The 18,664-nt window shown below is 34.9% G+C and overlaps 1 protein-coding gene across 10 annotated transcripts in view; it reads right to left on the bottom strand.

Annotated features, from left to right (window-relative positions):
* Positions 1–18,664, bottom strand: part of LRCH3 (leucine rich repeats and calponin homology domain containing 3) — a 98,995-nt gene that overhangs the window by 31,664 nt on the left and 48,667 nt on the right. For 7 of the 10 annotated variants that reach the window (XM_045540072.1, XM_045540075.1, XM_045540069.1 and 4 more), the window contains exons 4-9: positions 14,054–14,159; positions 9,073–9,209; positions 7,713–7,822; positions 6,011–6,104; positions 4,875–4,995; positions 822–970 (exon numbers count right to left, since the gene is read on the bottom strand). In XM_045540072.1, coding sequence (XP_045396028.1) covers positions 822–970; positions 4,875–4,995; positions 6,011–6,104; positions 7,713–7,822; positions 9,073–9,209; positions 14,054–14,159 — 717 coding nt within the window. The remainder of the gene's footprint in view (positions 1–821; positions 971–4,874; positions 4,996–6,010; positions 6,105–7,712; positions 7,823–9,072; positions 9,210–14,053; positions 14,160–18,664) is intronic. The other 3 variants (XM_045540076.1, XM_045540078.1, XM_045540073.1) reach the window with 1 other exon arrangement.

Below are 18,664 nucleotides of genomic sequence, written 5' to 3'. Positions count from 1 at the left end.
AAAGGTTTGTTTTTTTTTTTAAGAATGATAATATCACTCTACAATGTCCCACCAGAAGTGATTATTCTCTATTTCTAAAAGGCTAAATACATCATTCTCCAAAAAGGACCCAAGTGTTTCTCAAATAACCTCTGCTCAGAGCCTGGGACCAACTCCAGACATCAACATCACAAACACTAAAGTGGGGCCAATTTATTATGCTGACTAGATATATTGAAGAATGCTATTCTATCTGAGACCCTTGGGGAATTGGCAGAGATTCTACAGTGGGCTGAATGCTCATTTGTTTTCTAAAGCAATTCAATGCTCTACTATAAGAGACACCCGAGAATTTTAATAGCAAACAATTTATATTCTGTGTGACTTAGCATAAAAACTCCAATATACTTAAGCTTATTATAAAAATTCTATGATTGTTTATATGTTGCCCTAAAAGTCAACTTTTTGGTTTAATTCTTAATTACTGATCAAAGTACGATTTATCAGTTAGAAACAAAAATACAGCAATAAAAACAACAATGAAAAGTATCATATTCTTTTGCATTTCATTCAAAGGTTTTACATTACTCTTAGGACTTCTTTTATTCCTTCTTCGAAATTTTGAATTTTGCTTTCTTGTTTGAAAAATCAACCTAAATCCTACTTGAGAATACTGTCTGACTTTTCTGAATAAATCTGAAAAATTCAGGATTGAAATTGGAAGAGAACATAAAACAATTAGGCCTAAAGCAACAAATCCCTGATATGACAGAAATTTATACTATCATGAATTATTTTTAACAGAGGATAGCAACACAGTTAGGCTTAAATGTGTGCACTACCTCATGAGAGATTCGCCGTTGTTCAATATACGCCATAAACTGTGAACTAAGGCTGTCTGAGTCCAGGCCCTTGGGCTGTCTCACCTCCTCCTCTTCTTCTTCTGCAGTACAGCTGTCAATGTAGTCAATCTGATCCAGATCATGTTCCACTGTACATACCACACAGATACACACACACACACACACACACACACACACACAGAGAAATAACATTCAAATTAGACACCCAGTAAAAGACATAAATAAACTTAAGTTGTATTCTCTCCTTTTCCCTAATATTGTCTATTCTGAAAGTGGGAGGAATGATCAAAAGTTCAAATTATGTAAGCCTTTATTATTTAGTCCATGGCCACTCACAGAAATAGTCTCCAGAAAACCTTAGTCTAATCCTCTAAAGAATGCAGTAATTGGTAACAATTATCGAAATGTGGACCTCTAATATTTCTTTTTTCTTTGGACAGCTCCTTACTGTTTTAAACAAGATAGTTCGAGTTTGTGAGACAGAGAGGAAGATTCATTTTTAAAGACTGAAAGGTGCATCTTCCTTTACTACTTCATGCTTTGAGTTTTGAGTTTAATATTTCTTTGGGGAGATGGGAGATAGAAACCTAACATAGTGAATTGAAAGAAGGTAAAAGGCAATAAAAAAAAGAGAAAAGGTAGGAATAAACTGGACCTGGAGAGAAAGAAATAGTTCCTGACTACTATATTTCCCTTCCTGTAACTGTTGTCAATTAAACTTTTTTTGAAAACCATGATCAAAACAAAGATTTTCCGATTTAGAAAATTATTTGCTAGAGGTCAATGTTGTAGATATTCTGCAATAGTTTGTGGATGGAAGGGAATCATTAAGGAATTCTTTCTTCTCAAAATGCTTTAGGGTGAGCTGGGCACAGTGGCTCACACCTGTAATCCTAGCACTCTGTGAGGCTGAGGTGGGAGGAGACCAGCCTGAGCAAGTGTGAAACCCCGTCTCTACTAAAAATAGAAAAATTAGCTGGACGCCATAGCATGTGCCTGTAGTCCCAGCTACTTGGTAGGCTGAGGTAAGAGGACTGCTTGAGCCCAGGAGTTTGAGGTTGCAGTGACCTATGATGTCACTGCATTCTACCTGGAGTGACAGAGTGAGACTCTGTCTCAAAAAAAAAAAAAAAGAAGAAGAAGCTTTAGGGTGAGGAAAAGCATATAAATAAAATATAGCACATTGTTTCATATAGTAAGTTTAGGAATGCCCCATTATTTTTAAGTTTTAAAATAATTATTTTAACAACTACTTAAAATGACACACTAGAAAAAACAACTCAATACTAAAATGGTTTCTCCAGTGACACATCAAACCCCAGCCCATTATTTTATGATGTTCTGTAGACTACCTAAAGTTGCAGTTGCTGAAACAGTGAATTTGGAGGTCTATTTCTCAATTTCATCTTCTGATTCAATTATTTCTAAATAATTCCATAACTGCAACAAAACATGAATTTTCAGTTATTAGAGTTTTATTAATAGCTAAAAAGGAGGAGAGAGTGATAAGTCTGCATCCACATTAAAAACCAGGTACATAAATGCATTTTTTCAATGTGCTACAATTTGTCTGACTCAATAAATGGTTTATATTATTACCATTTCCCAAGAAAGCAATATCACTTCTTCATATACTATTTGGACTAGTGTGGACTAAGAAAAAGGAATGCAAACCACAGAAGTGAACCACGTATATAATTTTAAATTTTCTAGTAGCCACACTGTTTTTTTTTTTTTTTTTTTGAGATAGAGTCTCACTTTGTTGCCGGGGCTAGAGTGAGTGCCGTGGAGTCAGCCCAGTTCACAGTACCCTCCAACTCCTGGGCTTAAGCAACCCTACTGCCTCAGCCTCTTGAGTAGCTGGGACTACAGGCATGCGCCACCATGCCTGGCTAATTTTTTCCATATATATGTTTAGTTGTCCAGATAATTTTTTTTTATTTCTATTTTTAGTAGAGACGGGGTCTCGCTCAGGCTGGTCTCGAACTCCTGACCTCGAGCGATCCACCCTCCTCGGCCTCCCAAAGGGCTAGGATTACAGGCATGAGCCACTGCACCCGGCCTTTTTTTTTTCTTTTTTAAAGAGGTAAGTGTCTTACGATATTGCCCAGGCTGGTCTTGAACTCCAGCCTGAAGTGATTCTCCTGCCTAAGCCTCCCAAAGTGCTGATGATCATGGTTGGCCTAGTAGCCACATTTTTAGAAAAAGTAAAAAAAAAAAAAAAAAAAAAAAAAGTAGTAGTATTTTAATAATACATTTTATTTTGTCCAATACCTCTAAATATCATTTCAACATATAATCAACACAAAATATTACTATTTGTTTTTTTTAAGAGACAGGGCCCTGTTTTGTTGATAAGGCTGGAGTGCAGTGGCACAATCAATCATAGCTCACTGCAGCCTCAAACTCCTGGACTCAAGTGATCCTGCTGCCTCAGCCACTGTGCATCACCATGTCTGGCTAATTTTTTTATTCTTTGTAGAGATGGGGTCTTGCTATATTGTCCAGGCTGATCTTGAACTCCTGGCCCCAAGCTATTCTCCCACCTTGGCCTCCCAAAGTCCTGGGATTACAGGTGTGAGTCATATTACCTGGTCAGTTATTTTATATTCTATTTTTTTTTTTTTTTTTGAGACAGAGTCTCACTTTCTTGCCTGGGCTAGAGTGCCGTGGCATCAGCCTAGCTCACAGCAACCTCAAACTCCTAGGCTCAAGCAATCCTCCTGCCTCAACCTCCTGGGTAGCTAGGACTACAGGCATGTGCCACCATGCCCGGCTAATTTTTTCTATTTTTAGTTGTTTGGCTAATTTCTTTCTATTTATAGTAGAGACGGGGTCTCGCTCTTGCTCAGCCTGGTCTTGAACTCCTGACCTCGGGCGATCCACCTGCTTTGGCCTCCCAGAGTGCTAGGATTATAGGCATGAGCCACTGTGCCTGGCCTATATTCTTTTTTTCACATGAAGTCTTCAAAATCTGATGTGTATTTTATACTTAACACAGTACATCTCAATTCAGAAAAGCCACATTTCAAATGCTCAATATCCACATGTGGCCAGTGGTTACCTTATTGGATAGCATAGATCTAGACATTATTTAATAAAGTCTTAAAGTGCCCTTATCAAAAAAAGTAAAAGAATTTAAAGTCTTAAATAAATCAATGAGGAAATATACCTCATATGAGAGGAAAATTTAAAAGAAAACTACTGAAATGTGAATGAAATGTTAAGTGACAGGAGTAAAGAAGACTATAAGATGGTAAGGAAAAGAAAAAATAGCATACATTCTGATGGTTGACAGTTGGGAAAAAAAGTAAATAAAGAAAAGAAAAAAAAAGAAAAAATAGCAAAATACTTAACTGAAATCATCATTTAGAGATGAAAGCTCTTCTCAGAGAAATAATGGATTTCTGAAAATCAGTCATTTCTCCCTTCTAACTGGCCCTAAACATTTAAACATTAAAATTTGATAATTTAAACTAAAGCAACATAGAATGGAATGCTAAAATCAAAACTCTGCTTCAGAAGTACAGGGAAGCAGAAAGAGCTCTGCTTGTTAATAAACTATTAAAGAAAACCTACAAATTTTTAAATGCCAGAGTAAGGAACATTGGGATTCAGATGCCTTTAAAAGAGCATAATTCCAGATGAAAGAAAAGGTAAACACTAGGAGATGCACTGAATTCCTGAAAGAGATCAAACAATGACCAAAACAGGAATCTTAAAAAGGGAAAATGGTACTTCAAAAGAAGATCATGGTTAAATCAAGATTAGTAATGATCTACTCCAGGTGAACTGTATCTAATAAAGTTTTCTCCCAAAATAAAAATAAGGAGGAAACATTGTATTTTACCTGCAAGCCTGAAAACATAAATAGAGGTTTCCAGTGGAAAATAATTTTTTTCCATAATATATGAAAATAAGTCTTTAAGAGTGAAGAAGTCATAGATATACAAAAGGAGTGGATATGAAAAGGACCACTGTAAAAAGTTAAGTGACTATAAAGAGTTTATATGTCATGAAAATTATGTTTACCTCCACCATTTGTTACTACTAAACTGTTGCGATTCTCTTGGTACTGGCTTTCTCTTCGTAGTCTTTGCTCTTTAGTAATCTCTGCTACTCTAAGAGGCAGATCTGAAAATTCATCTGTAGGCTTAAAAAAGTAGAACAAACATTAAAAAAATCATTTCAAATTTTAGACAATGCAAGCATTTAAAATAGGGGTACAATATAAAGGCATTAAAATTTATATTTAAGAAGAAACAGCAAAAAAGTTCTGGAGATGGACAGTGGTGATAAATGCACAACAATGAGAATGTATTTAATGTAACTGAAAATATAAACTTAAAAATGGTTAAAATGGTAAACTTTATGTTATGTATATCTTACCATAATTAACAAAAAAAAGAAACAGAAGGGTATTCAAGACTTTATAAACAGAATATATACACAGATTTAAGGTATCTACATATATCAAGTATCTACATATATATCTGTATGGATATAGCCACACTGATGTACACACAGCAGCTCCAAATTACAAATGGGCTGTGGTCTAAAATTAATTTACTTTGGACTCCCAATGAAACAATGCTATAAATGGTAGGTTATCAGCCCTGTAAACAGAAGCTTATTTAATAATTTAACCCAATTTATAGCGAAAATATTATACTGAAGTAATTTTAAAAAACAGAAAACATAATACCAATAATCAAATAAAACAGAAAAATGATATAATTAGCTAGCAAAATTATTTATCTTGAGCATATGGATATTCTTCACTAAGGTTCTCATCTCCTTTCCCATCAGCCCATAGTCCTGTTTTCTCACATTTTAGCACCCCTTCTACCACCTCTGCTCACGATTACCCAGCCCCTCATATTTTAGGCTTCAGTTTTAACTGGCTCAGCCCCTGTATGGCTTTCCAGGATATGAAACAATTTATATGAGAAAATGAGATAACAAACATGTAAAAATATACATGATAAAAAGATGGTAAAGAAACAGAATACCAGTTTTGGTGGTAGGACTATGTGGGATTTTTGCCCCTCCCTTAACTTTTCTATATTTTATGTAATGAGAAATTGAATCCAATTAAGACACTTTCCATTTTCATCATTTTATCTTCTCTTAATCAAGAGTTATAACATGTAGAATAGAACACTTACTTCATTCCCTGACCATCTCTTATCACCACTGTCCACACTGTTGAAACCTGAATCAAGGGCTCCATAAGGGCGACTTGAGTACAGTTCTTCATGGCTGCCAAAAAGATACTTCGTTACCACAAAGTTTGATATTTTAAAAATTAATGTTTGAAATAAAACACATACAATTTTATTAATAAACATTCTCATGGCACTTAGTCACTTAACTATTAGAACTAAGTGGGAAGTCTTTTAACTTTTTAATATGAAAAATTCCAAATAGAAACAAAGCAAGCAGAATAGTATGAGGCCCCATGTACTCACTGTCCAGCTTCAAAAATATCACAATTCTGCAATTTTTCTTTCATCTATGCCTCCATCCATTCCCCATGCCCCTTCAACTGGTTTTACCTTTAACAGTACACTTTTTTGAGGTAAAATTTACATACATTAAAATGCATTCTTCTTAGCTGTATAATTCTGACAACTATATCATGATATAGGACATTTCTACTTTGCCAGAAAGTTTCAATGCATCCCTTCCCAGTTAATTCCTCTGATTCTACCACTACGTGCATCTCAGAGAGAAATGCTGCCTGATTTTTTTCACCTTAGATTAATGTGGAAGGCTGAATAATGGTCCCCAAAGATGTCCATGACCTAAGCCCTGGAACCTTTGAGTATGTTACCTTACATGGCAAAGGGGAATTAAGGTTGAAGATAAAAATAAGGTTGCTCATCAGCTGACTTTAAAATAGGGAGAATATCCTGGAATATTAGAACAGGCTCAATGTAATCACAAGAGTCCTTAAAAGTGGAAGAAAGACGCAGAAGAGGAGGGCAGTGTGATGTGTTGGCTGGAAGATGGAGAAGCATCGGTACTTGTTAATATGTCTGCTTTTAGAAACTCTACCACAAGGAAATTTTAAAATCTGTTTTAGACTAGGAAACTGAGAAGCAGGCTTATTAGGACTATGCTTTTAAGCAAAATTTAACAGATTCCAAGAGAAGGCCTGAGGGGTTTTCTTTTGAGTAAAATACATGAACACTACTGCACTTGCAATGGGAAATCTATCTTGCCTGTTTAAAAGCTCTTGAATTTAATTCTTGTTACTTAAGATTGTTCCAGATGGTTGGGACTGCCAAGTAGATGACCTTGTATGTCACATGTTATGCAGCTGAGGGATTCACAGACTAAAAAGTCCTGAAGTGACATTAACAGTCAACAAATCCAACCTCTTCACTCTCTGTGGGAAAAAATAAAGCCCTCCAAATTTGAATGACTTGCCACAAGCTAGTTAGTAGCAAAGCTAAGGTTAGTATTCGAGTTACTCAGACCAGTGGTTCTCAGCTGGGGGCCTCCCAAGGGGACATTGGCAATGTCTGGAGATACCTTTGTCACAGTAGAAGGTGCAACTGGTATCTGATGGGTAGAAGCCACATATGCTGCTAAATGTCTTAAAATGTATAGGATAGTACCTCACAAGAAAGAATTATCAGGTCTAAAATGTCAACAGTGCCAAGGTTGAGAAACCCTGACTCAGAACTACTCTTTGTCAGATCTAGGTAATAAAGTTTACACTTACTTCAAGCATTCTGAGATTAAGAATGTTAAAACAGGTTACTTCCTTTTAATCAAATATTCAGGTAAATTTAAGGATCCAGTTTATTTTGATTTCCTATGTGATGCTGTATGATAGAGAGAAGAACAGACCATACTTACCAGGAGCCAAAACCCAAGGGTCTTCTATCATAATCTGGCAGATCTGGAGCAATCTTACAAGCTTGTATGTTCAGGTATTTAAATATGTGGATTTTGCCTTTTATACATATCTAAATGAAGTAACATATAAATATAACCAAATTATTGCTCATCTGAAATATGTATGTTCTTTTTTATCATAATCAGCTTTTTACTAAATGTACACTGGGATAGAAGGCATGTCTATCAAGTATATACAGTGATATTAAAAAACTAATATCCTTATTGCAACAAATTATATTATTTAGTCCAATGCTATTTTAGGTATTTAGCTAATACATATAGGTTTTTATTTTGTAGTCACTAATGAGTTTCAGTAATATACAAAATAAATAATTTATGATTACAAACATTGTTCGAATACCAAATAAACTTATCACACTGATTAGTTATGCAGAGTCAGAGATTTACAGCATTTTCCCCAAATAGAGTATTTTGGCAACTTTTGTTTTTAGGAATCCAATAATCATAGACAATTATGTTTTCAGTCCTGCTTTCTGCAAGAGAGAACAGGAAATGATGAAATATTAGTTATATATATTTCTGTTGCTACCTGTCCCAGAAGTCAAAACATAAATTCTTCAGGCTTATCATATGCTTCTACTGTTAAAGGTTTATTCATAAAGTTTTACAGTTGCCATAAAGATAACCACATGCTTGTATAAAATCATCAATAAACTGCAGAGTTAAAAAAGAGCTACAGGGAAAAGTATGGGTTGTAGAAAACTTATAGACTGTAGGGTATCTAGAATGTATATATAAACCTGCCTTATAAATTATTTTATTACTAAATAGCTTCATTGATAAACAAATGACCACACTGGCTAAATGAGAAACTTATGATTTTGGAAACTAAGAAAGTGTAACAATGGTCAGAAGAAAAAATGCATTGATAATCTCTAGCTCTGAAAGCTGAGTATTTTTATTTGTCTCTAGCATTTATGTTATGTATAATCAAGTTTTACTGGAGAAAAATTAAGAAAGAAATTAACTGAAATTTTATTAGAAAAAATTTAGGAAGAATTCCTCAATTTAAAAAAATACCAATTCAGTGAAAGTAAAAACACTTCTGGAAACATCACCTATCTTTTTTGTTTTGTTTTATGGGTAGCACTCAGAACCGGGAGGTTCAGAGTACTCCCTGCATTGCCTATCTTTCATCCCATCACCTGTCTTTCATCCCATTCTAAAGCATAAGTATGTGTGTGATTTTATTTTAAAAGAACTCATTTTCTAACAAAAAGATAAATGCACATAATCAAATTTTAAATTTCATCCTTTGTCCAAAAAAAGTCCATAGCATACTTCAATTATGGTTTACCTGTGCAGGAGGTGATTGTAGTGGATTGTTATCTAGGGTGATCATCTGTAGGTGCCTGAGGTTCCGATAACAAACAGGGATTGTTGTAATTTTATTGCATGAGAAGTCTAACCGTATCAAAGGCAACTCTGCCAGCTCTGTATGGAGGTAAAATGGAAATTAAAAATTAATAATATTTTAAAAGTAGACAATTTTTACAAAAGCTTCTAGTTAAATGTGGTGGATTTAACATAGGTATTTACCTCCATTCTCTCTTAGTGATTAACTGGCAGCAAAGAGGTATAAAATAAAATCTAGTTGCCTATAGATAGGAATACTAATAAAAGGCAAGTAGTTTGATCCCTCACAGAACTATAGAAAAGTATCAGAAGCTAGAGGCTCTGATACCACAAAAAGGTAAGGATAACAAAAGGATTAGTTGACAGTTACGTAAACAACAATTAGCGCACGCTGTTTTTTACATAACTGTCACCTAATAACCAGGCACAGAAAGACAAATATTGCATTTTCACACTCATATATGGGACCTAAAAAAAACTGATCTCAAGGAGGTAGTGAATAGAATGGGGGCTACCAGAGATTGGTAACAGTGGTGGGAAGGGGTAATGAAGAGGTGTTGGTGAAGGGGTAATTCTGTTAAATAGAAGGAAAAAGTTCTAGTGTTCAATAGTGCAACAGGGCAACTACAGTTAACAATAATTTATGATATTTCAGAATAGCTAGAAGTTTTTAAATGTTCCCAACATAAAGCAATTATAAATGTTTCAGGTGAATCATGTCCCAATTACCCTGATTTGAACATTATATGTTATATGCTTGTATCAAAATATAACATGTACTCCATGAATATGTATAATTATTGTATATCAATAAAAAATTAAAAAAAAAAAAAGAACAGTTAGATGCCTAGGTCCCCAACCCCAACTCACACAGCTGGGGCAATATCCTTCTACAGTCTCCCCAGGAGTCAGCAAGTTATTCTCTAGCAAAATTGAATCAAAAACACTCTGAACTCAGGGACCACAGGCACAAGGGAAAGTCAGCATGAGTTGCAAATTGAAAACAGAGAAGAGTAAAGTGGAAGTCTACACACTGAATGCTAAGACCTTAGCACCATCCCATGCCATCCTACCTCATCCCTAGCTCTTGAATGCCAGTAGTCAGCAATGCACACAATAATGTAGAAGAAATGGAGCATCTGTTTCTTGACTATACAGATCCATATAAAAGGACTTTAGGTATTGATATGGAGTTTCCTCTAATTAAATACCCAGCTTGCTGCTTAATTACCATTATACAGTTTTTGCCGGTGTATTCAGAACTTCTAGTCAGCTATATACCGACAGTATATGATCCACAGACATTTAGAGAAGTCTCCAACATGGAAGACAGAAATCAAAACCAACCAACCAACCAACCGAAAAAAGGAACTCAGAAGAAACAGGTAATATAAAGGAAGCAGAAGAAAATTTTGAAAAGCTAATATCTTTAGTTTCAGAGAGATCTTTAGCTTTAGTTATGAATCACTAAAACATAAAAGGGATTTAAAAAAAAAATCACAGAATAACAAGAGTTCTTAGATTGAAAAATATGATGGCAGAAATTAAAAATTCAGAATGGTTGGAATGTAAATGGTTGGAACTATTTTACCATAGGGTAACATAAAATAACAAAGAAATGAACAATAAAAAAGATAAGAAAAATCACAGGATCAAAGAGGTCTAACATCCAATTAAAAAAAAATCCAGAAAGTGCACAGAGAAACCAGAAGAGAGGAAATTATTAATATCAAAAAGATATAATTTCCCAAAATGAAGGATATGAATCTCTGGAAAGAAGCCCAGCAAGTATCCAATACATTAAATTAAGACAACTCATACTACGCCACAGTATCATAAAATTTTAGAGCAGCAGAAAAACAGGAAAGACCTTAAAGTCTTCCAGAGACAAAAAATTGGTCACAAAGGACTGGGATTAGGAATGAATGGCATATTTTCAACTATCAGTTTTTAGCACTGAAAGCTAAAAGTGAAAAAAGACCTAAAAATCCTGAGAGAAAATAGTTTTCAACCTAGAATTTACAATCAAATTATTAGTAAGGGTGAGCACACAATAAAGATATTTCTTTTCAAGTGAGGTTTCAAAAAAATGTTCTCCCATGAGATGTTCTCAGGAAACTACTAGAAGATGTCCTCTGGCAAAACAGGGAGTAAACTAAGAAAGAGGAAGATCCAGAGTCCAGGAATCAGAGTATTCAACACAGAAGAAAGAAAGCTGAGCAACAACACTAGAGAACCACCACCCCTGATCAGAAGAGAAAGAAAAAGGCTCAGCGAGGGAGATATGCAGGGAAAAAACCTGATAGGTAACCTAATTGGTTTGACTAAGAAGGCTGCTGGAAAGGCGGGTGGAAATTACTATAGATACATTTCTTCAAAAAAAAGTAAATTTAAAAAATGAGGAATTATTAACTCTAGAAGACAACAACAAGAAAGGAAATAAAATCACAGTGTATCACTTGAATTGGCAGGGAACAATACATATATAATTACAGTAAACACTGAATAATTATTTAATCAAAAGTTGTGATAAAACTACACTGAGGAGGCCGGGGGCGGTGGCTCACGCCTGTAATCCTAGCACTCTGGGAGGCCGAGGCGGGAGGATCACTTGAGGTCAGGAGTTCAAGACCAGCCTGAGCAAGAATGAGACTCAGTCTCTACTAAAAAATAGAAAGAAATTAGCTGGACAACTAAAAATATATAGAAAAAATTAGCTAGGCATGGTGGCATATGCCTGTAGTCCCAGCTACTCGGGAGGCTGAGCCAGGAGGATTGCTTGAGCCCAGGAGTTTGAGGTTGCTGTGAGCTAGGCTGATGCCACGGCACTCTAGCCTGGGCAACAGAGTGAGACTCTGTCTCAAAAAACAAAAAACAAAAAACAAAAAACACCAAAACTACACTGAGAAGATGGAAGGAGGCAAGTGAAGGTATAGGTGATAGTATAAGGAAATCAAATCCTCATCTATCATAATGGAAAGTTGACATAAGTGTCAAAGTTGCCAAATCCAGCAATAGCTTTAAAAGCATATCAATTAGAAATAAGTTAGCAAATACCAGTGGAAAGAGTCAAAGGAGTTTAATAAGGGTAGATATGAATGCTTCTGGCCATTGAAACTGGGGTGTGGGGAGGTTTGAAGCAAGGGAATATTATTTATTTTAAGCTTTCTAATAACTTCTGAATGATATAATATATTATTTAGTAAAAATTAAAACTAATTTAAAATTAATATGGTGATATAATAAAAGATATAATAAGTTATCTACCAAATTGTAACATGTTAGGGACTAACAATTAATTAATACAAACTTCCACACTAACTTGTGTAGTTGTTAGAATAAAGCTTCTCCTGCCATCTCAGTTCAACTGTATACACTGAGCATACAAAATAAGCTATTAAAAAACCATTTGAAACTATTTGTGTAATTAACAATTTTTTTGATAGTCTACAATCAAAATAAGACACAGAAATAAATTAGATGATACAACTATTAGACTACAATTATCATCTGAAATCTCTAATTTCATTTTTATCAAAACCCCAATGTTTCATTAATTGATTTCACATTAAATAAATATTCATGAGTAAGCCTTTAAAGATCAATCACAGTAGGTAGGTCCTCAGTGGAAGTGTAATCCTAGAAAGAAATGTGGGGTTACAAGGTCATGACTTTTGGTTCTGCTGTGGGCCTTCATTCCCATTCCTGAATTAGCAGCAACTAGAACCAGGAGGAAATGAAGGCGGCCAAATAAAAGGTGTGCAGGTTATGGCACAAGTCTAGTGAGAGGCAAAACACGCAAGATTTTGTGTAGTATGGTTGTGTTAAGTGTATAAATGTGGGCTGGAATGGTTATTTTATTATAAGTTTACTTGGGATCTAAAATGTCAAAGCTACACTAGTATGTTAGAAATGAATATTTTACTAGATCAAATTGGTGTAAATGTTTGGATTCTACACTGAAAGCAAAAACATCACTAGTTAATTCAACATTTCTTGTGTACTGTAAGTCATGTTTTGTACAAGAACATGGAAACTCATTGTCACAAAAACACCTTCAGAAGATTCTTTACCTCTCTTAAATTTTTACAAATAAACTTCTGGAATTTGATTGAAATTAATCTAGAGGACAGTGTGGGGGAAAGAAGATGAGGGTATAGATGAAACAGGAGCTGCCATGAGCTAATGACTGTTGTTGGGTGACTGGGCACATGCAGGCTCACTGCTCTCATTTATATATGAAATTATCCATAATAAAATTAAAGAAATATATATTCTGAATCTAATAAAATAATGGTTCTTCTCATTTTTACTTTCTTTTATAGCATTTTCTTTTACAAATTTATATTTGTGAAAGACTGACAAATTCCTAATTAATCATTTTTTATCATTCAAATACATGTACCAGAGTTTATGGTCAGCCTAAGATAACCAGTCTCCTAGTGTAATCTCTCACCTCATTCATTATTTACGCTACACATTATCTCCATACAGTTAATTAGCCTCTGTTTGAACATTTTCAGTGAAGGATAAAGTTAAGTTCAGGCCAAAGTCCATTTTCAAGTCAGTGCTAATTGTAGGACTGGTTTTCATTACACTAAACTATCCGCTTATCAAAACATGTTACATTTCCCCCAAATAATCATGCTTACTGAGGTTTCCAGTGTCCCTACCCTGAGTTATCAATTATATCAGTTGACAACATCTAAAAACAAAATCAAAGACCAATAGTTATCAAAACTTTTCACTGAAGAGTCTTTTAAAATTCACAATGGTACAGATAACACTATTAAAAAATAAACCATTAGATTTCAAACACTGGATGTAACTCTGATACATTTTTGTCTTGTGCCCATCAATCTGGGAGAGCTTTAAAATAAAAAGAAAAACATCAATAAAACAATTGTTTCACAATTTCTTACCTTCAGGCAAATGTACTAAGTGATTTCTTCTTACATTAAGGTCTCTCAAGGCCTCCAGATTACCAATTTGGCAAGGTATAGTTTGAATTTCATTGCAGCTCACATCCTATTTTGAAAGGATACAAAGTAAAGATTGTTTTACTATTACAAACTTGTCTGCTTTAAACTATCTATAAAATGAGATTAAATAAGATAATATCTATGGTCCTTCTCAGCAGTAAAAATAAATTATGATTCTGTGTCCAAGAATAATTCCATAATTTGAACTTGCATTTAATTTTAAAAACTGATAGGCTTTGACTGATTCTGTATATTTTATATAGAGCTACATGAATTTCGTGAGCAGAACTAAAATTAAATAACTTAAGATGTGAATAGGAGGCCTAGAATATCAAATCAAATGGAAATGTTAGTGAAAAGGTAGCGTACAAAAAAGTATAAAAACAAATCTATTCAGGACGATAATTTCATTTTATATTATTCTAATGAAACCAGAAAAACAAAAGAAAGATAAATATTATAACAAAATTTTTTTAAAGGAAATTCCAGTTTCAAAGTAACAGTCCAAGGGCTAGGCACGGTGGCTCACGCCTGTAATCCTAGCATGCTGGGAGGCAAAGGCGGGAGGATCGCTTGAGCTCAGGAGTTCGAGACCAGCCTGAACAAGAGTGAGACCCCCCTGAACAAGAGTGAGACCCCATCTCTACTAAAAATAGAAAGAAATTAGCAGGACAAAATACCAGTTCAACTGTTCATGAATAGAAAATAAAAATACATAGAAGATGACTAAAATCATTCTTTATCAAACTGAATGTGAAGGAAAACTAATAAAGTACACGTAACTCAAAGGCTATACAAAAAATAGAGTCTGGTGACATACAAAGGGAGACCCATTAGAATTACGCCAGATTTCTCAACTGAAACTTTACAAGCAAGAAGAAGTTGGGGCCCCATTCTCACTCTTCTGAAACAGAATAATGCCCAGCCTAGAATCTTGTACCCAGCTAAGCTAAGCTTTCTATATGAAGGAGAAATTAAGACATTCTCAGATAAACAAGGACTGAGGGAATTCACCAAGACAAGACCACCCCTCCAAGAAGTACTCAAAAGAGAGTTACACACGGATCATCACAACAAAGACCCACGAATGTAAAACCACCCAAGAGCTAAAGATCAAATTCTAGCCACCACAATGGCTCAAGAGAGAAAACATAGCAAAGAAGTTCTACCCAATAAGATAAACAGAAATCTGTCCCAATTATCAGTTCTCTCACTAAATGTCAATGGCCTGAATTCCCCACTCAAGAGACATAGACTGGGCCAATGGATAAAAAAACACAAACCAAGTATCTGCTGCCTTCAGGAAACTCACTTAACCGGCAAAGATGCATTTAGACTGAAAATAAAAGGATGGAACTTGATATTTCAAGCAAATGGTAGCCAAAAGAAAGCTGGTGTGGCAGTTTTAATTTCCAATAACTTAGTCTTTAAACCAACAAAAGTAATAAAAGACAAAGATAGTTACTACATACTGGTGAAAGGCACAATTCAACAAGAAGACATAACCATACTTAATATACATGCACCCAATCTAGGTGCACCCAGATTCATAAAGCAAATCCTACTCGATCTAAACCAAATGATAGACAACAACACTTTAATAGTTGGAGACTTTAACACCCCACTGACAGCACAGGACAGATCCTCCAAGCAGAAAATAAGCAAAGACATAGTAGACTTAAACAGAATGCTAGAACAAATGGGCCTGACTGACATCTACAGGACATTCTACCCGAAATCCACTGAATACACATTCTTCTCATCGGCTCACAGAACATTCTCTAAGATTGACCATATCCTAGGTCATAAAGCAAGTCTTAAAAAAATTAAAAAAATAGAAATCATACCCTGCATCTTCTCAGATCACAACGGAATAAAAGTAATAATGAACCCTAACAGGAACTCTCATTCCTACTCAAAGTCATGGAAGCTAAACAACCTTCTTCTGAATAACAATTTTGTAAAGGAAGAAATTAAGTCAGAAATCAAAACATTCTTTGAATTAAATGACAAAGGTGACACAACTTATCAAAATCTATGGGATGCAGCTAAAGCAGTCCTGAGAGGAAAATTCATTTCCATAAATGCCTATTTCAAAAAGACAGACAACTTACAAATAGACAACTTAATGAATAGATTCAAAGAGCTGGAGAAAGAAGAACAGACTGACCCCAAACCCAGCAGAAGGCGAGAAATTGTTAAGATCAAATCAGAATTAAATGAAAAAGACAACAAAAATACTATAAGGGAAATTAATAAAACAAAAAGTTGGTTCTTTGAAAAGATAAATAAAATAGACACACCACTGGCTAGACTAACCAAGAGCAGAAAAGAAAAATCTTTAATAACTTCCATCAGGAACATGAAAGGAGAAATCACAACCGAAGCCACAGAGATACATGACATTATCTATGAATATTACAAAAATCTTTATGCACACAAATTGGAAAATGAGGAGGAAATGGACAAATTTTTAGAAACACACAGCCTTCCCAAGCTCAATCAGGAAGAAATAGAATTCCTGAATAGACCAATATCAAGAACTGAAATTGAAACAGCAATAAAAAACCTTCCCAAAAAGAAAAGCCCTGGTCCAGATGGGTTCACACCTGAATTTTACCATACATACAAAGATGAACTGGTGCCCATCCTACATAAACTATTCTTCAATATTGAGAAGGATGGAATTCTCCCCAACACATTCTACCAAGCCAATATAACATTGATACCAAAACCAGGAAAGGATGCTACAAAAAAAGAAAACTACAGACCAATTTCTCTCATGAACGTAGATGCAAAAATTCTCAATAAAATCCTAGCAAATCGTATCCAAGTGCTGATTAAAAAAATAATTCATCACGACCAAGTAGCCTTCATCCCAGAGATGCAGGGGTGGTTCAACATACGAAAATCTATAAATGTAATTAACCACATAAATAGAAGCAAAAATAAAGACCATATGATCCTCTCAATAGATGCAGAAAAAGCATTTGACAAAATTCAACACCCTTTTATGATAAAAACACTTAACAACATAGGCATAAATGGGACCTACCTAAAAATAATACAAGCCATATATGACAAACCCACAGCCAACATCATACTGAATGGGGAAAAATTGAAAGCATTCCCACTCAGAACTGGAACCAGACAAGGCTGCCCACTGTCCCCATTACTTTTCAACATAGTACTCGAAGTCCTTGCGAGAGCTATCAGACAAGAGAGCAGAATCAAAGGTGTCCAAATAGGGACAGAAGAGATCAAACTCTCACTCTTCGCTGATGACATGATGTTGTATCTGGAAAACCCCAAGGACTCAACCAAGAGACTCCTGGAATTAATTAACGAATTCAGTAATGTCTCAGGTTACAAAGTCAACACACACAAATCAGAGGCATTCATATATGTCAATACCATTCAATCGGAGAACCAAATTAAGGACTCAATACCTTTCAAAATAGCAACAAAGAAAATAAAATATCTAGGAATATATTTAACTAAAGAGGTAAAGGACCTCTATAAAGAGAACTATGAAACGCTAAGGAAGGAAATTGCAGAACACGTAAATAAGTGGAAATCCATACCATGCTCATGGATTGGAAGAATTAACATCGTTAAAATGTCTATACTACCCAAAGTAATCTATAGATTCAATGCAATTCCTATTAAATTACCAACATCATTTTTCACAGATTTAGAAAAAATAATTATACACTTTGTATGGAATCAGAAGACCCCGTATAGCAAAAGCAATCTTAAGCAATAAAAACAAAATGGGAGGTATTGATTTGCCAGACTTCAAACTATACTACAAAGCTGTGGTGCTTAAAACTGCTTGGTATTGGCACAAGGGCAGGGACACAGACCAGTGGAACAGAACAGAAAACCCAAATATAAAACCATCCTCATATAACCATCTAATCTTTGACAAAATAGACAAAAACATACTCTGGGGACAAGAGTCCCTATTCAATAAATGGTGCTGGGAAAACTGGATAGCCACATGTAGAAGACTGAAACAGGACCCACAGATTTCACCTCTCACAAAAATCAAATCACGGTGGATAACAGATTTAAACCTTAAATGGGAAACGATTAGAATTCTAGAAGAAAATGTAGGAAAGACTCTCACAGACATTGGTCTAGGCAAAGAATTTATGAAGAAAACCCCTAAGGCAATCGCAGCAACAACAAAAATAAACGACTGGGACCTGATTAAATTAAAAAGCTTCTGCACAGCCAAAGAAACAGTCACGAAAATAAACAGACAGCCTACAGAATGGGAAAAAATTTTCACATACTACACATCAGATAAAAGACTGATAACAAGAATCTATTTAGAACTCAGGAAAATCAGCAAGAAAAAATCAAACAATCCTATCAAAAAATGGGCAAAGGACATGAATAGAAATTTTTCAAAAGAAGACATAAGAATGGCCAAAAAACGTATCAAAAAATGCTCAACATCCCTAATCATCAGGGAAATGCAAATCAAAACCACAATGAGATACCACTTAACTCCGGTGAGAATGGCCTTTATCAAAAAATCCC

This window comes from Lemur catta, chromosome 1 (genome assembly GCF_020740605.2).
Source record: "Lemur catta isolate mLemCat1 chromosome 1, mLemCat1.pri, whole genome shotgun sequence".
In the NCBI taxonomy this organism is placed as follows: domain Eukaryota; kingdom Metazoa; phylum Chordata; class Mammalia; order Primates; family Lemuridae; genus Lemur; species Lemur catta.
This window is presented reverse-complemented; position numbering and strand designations above follow the sequence as displayed.